The sequence below is a fragment of the Antrostomus carolinensis genome, unplaced genomic scaffold (genome assembly GCF_000700745.2).
Source record: "Antrostomus carolinensis isolate BGI_N321 unplaced genomic scaffold, ASM70074v2 scaffold32855, whole genome shotgun sequence".
NCBI classification, from domain to species: Eukaryota; Metazoa; Chordata; class Aves; order Caprimulgiformes; family Caprimulgidae; genus Antrostomus; species Antrostomus carolinensis.
The window spans coordinates 3471-5703 of record NW_010317598.1 but is presented as its reverse complement, the minus strand read 5'-3'; the positions used below and the strand labels follow the sequence as shown (position 1 = coordinate 5703).

General features: G+C 58.8%; 1 protein-coding gene across 1 annotated transcript in view; it reads right to left on the bottom strand.

Annotated features, from left to right (window-relative positions):
• Window positions 1-85: 85 nt before the first annotated feature.
• Window positions 86-2233, bottom strand: part of LOC104525471 (arf-GAP with SH3 domain, ANK repeat and PH domain-containing protein 3-like) — a gene marked incomplete at both ends in the record, with an annotated part of 5414 nt that continues 3266 nt past the window's right edge. Inside the window, 5 exons of the mRNA XM_010168634.1 lie at window positions 86-201; window positions 324-409; window positions 1084-1264; window positions 1567-1661; window positions 2093-2226. Coding sequence (XP_010166936.1) covers window positions 86-201; window positions 324-409; window positions 1084-1264; window positions 1567-1661; window positions 2093-2226 — 612 coding nt within the window. The remainder of the gene's footprint in view (window positions 202-323; window positions 410-1083; window positions 1265-1566; window positions 1662-2092; window positions 2227-2233) is intronic.

The window sequence follows — 2233 nt, the reverse complement described above, 5'->3', positions numbered from 1 at the left end:
GGACGAAAGGGGACAGATCCAGATCACGACCTCCCCACCCTACTCCCACCCGAGAACCCCAAAACCCCCCATCCCAGCCCCGTACCCGTGGTGAAGGTGGCTTTGCCCTTCAAGAGCAGCTTGAGGCAGTTGGGCTGGTTGTAGAGCGCACCGTAGTGCAAAGCCGTGTTCCCGTCCTGTGTCACCCGGTCCAGTGTCCCCCTGTGCAGGGCCACCAGCGAGACAGTCAAGGCTCAAGAACATCCGAGAGCATCAGTCTCCCTTGTGCACACTCCTCAGGTGAGGGAGCAGGGAGGGGACACTGCAGGCAGCTGGGGACGCACCCGTTCTGGATGATGAAGTCCACCAGAGGAAGGGACAATCTGTCAGCGTGGCGCACGGCCATGTGCAGTGCCAGTTCACCTGAGTCCTGCCATGAGATGGAGGGGAGAGAAGAGCTGTGCCTCAGGATGCTTCATCTCCTCCAAGATGGATGAGAGGAGAGAGCTGGACCTGAGGATGCTCATCTCCCGTGAGATGGAGAGGAGAGCTGGACCTGAGGATGCTTCATCTCCTCCAAGATGGATGAGAGGAGAGAGCTGGACCTGAGGATGCTCATCTCCCGTGAGATGGAGGGGAGAGGAGAGCTGTACCCAAGGATACTTCACCTCCTCCAAGATAGAGGAGAGTTGGACCTGAGGCTGCTTAATCTCCTCCAAGATGGAGGGTAGAGCTGGACCCAAAGATGCTCCACCTCCTCCAAGATGGACAGAAGAGAGCTGGACCTGAGGATGCTCATCTCCCATGAGATGGGGGGAAGAGGAGAGCTGGACATGAGGATGCTTCATCTCCTCCAAAATGGAGGAAGAAGAGAGCTGGACCCGAGGATGCTCATCTCCCCCAAGACACAGGGAAAGGAGAGCTGGACCTGAGGGTGCTTCATCTCCCCCAGGATGGAGGGGAGAAGAGAGCTGGACCTGAGGATGCTCATCTTCCCAAGGGCACATCTCCACTCAAAGGCCAGGGAAACCCTGAGCATGGGCAACCAGAGTGGGAAAACCCATCAACAGTGCCAGGCAGAGGGAGCGGGGACAGGGGGCTCACCTGGCCCTCGGGGCTGGCCAGGGGCTTGGCCAGATCGTGCCCCTCAGCGAAGACCTGCAGCAGGGCCAGGAGGTCACGGGTATGAATGGCTTCCCAGAGGCGGTTGGGGTCATCACGGCCGCTTTTCTGCACGTACCGTCGCTCCATATACTTGGCCATGATGTACTCCTTGCGGGCAGCCCTGCGGCAAGGACAGCGTGGCATCGTCATGGATGGGCACGGAGACCAAGCCCACCCTGTCCCCACCACAGCCTGAGGCACCCTGAGCCTCCTCCTGAAGCTTCAAGATCAGGGGAAACCTCCAAAAAAAAAAGGTGCAGATTGCCACCAAAATCCAGGTGATGACACCAGGATCCCCCCCTCTCTCATCCAGGGCTGTCTCAGAGACAACGGGCAGCGGCACAGGGACAAGGACAGACCATGTACCATCCACTCCTCCTTCTCCCAGCCCACCCCGAGCCCCCCAACCAGCAGCCAACTCACATATCACTGCCAGCCGAGGGCTTGGGACAGTCCTGCGTGGGCAGCGTGGCCTCCATGATCTCGTTAAAGCGAGTGTTCCCCACACTGACGGCCAACTGCGGCGAGAGAGGGGTGGAAGGAGAGGAGCCCACCTGGCCATGCTCACCCTACGCCAGCCAGATCCCCATCCCAGAGGAAAGGAATCCACTGGATCCATTCAACACCTTCCCAGAGCAGGATCTCCCCCAGGGACGATGCTCTTTCATGGCAGGGGACATCTGGTTTAAAAGGGAGCAAATCTTGGGGGGCTGCCAGCATCTCCCCCCTTAACAAGTGGCTTTGAAGACCCACCCCAACTTGCCCAGAACATCGTGCTGGGGGCTGCAAACTTCTACTGGGGAAATTGAGGCAAATTTGGAAGCACTGGAGCAAACTGGGCACAGATGGGATGGAGAAGAGATGAACTCTGTGTGTCCCAGGAGGTGTGGGAGCTGCAGAGGGTGATTCCTGGTGGCCACAAGATCTCCAGGTTTGGGGAGCAGCTTACCAACAGCTCAGAGGTGCTGAGGACATCCAGGGTGAGGGACTGGATGCGGGAGTAATGCACACCCAGCTCCCGATGGATGCCGGAGCACTCAATGCATGTCAGGATGCCCAGGTTGGTGGAGAGCCAGGTGGGATCTGCAGA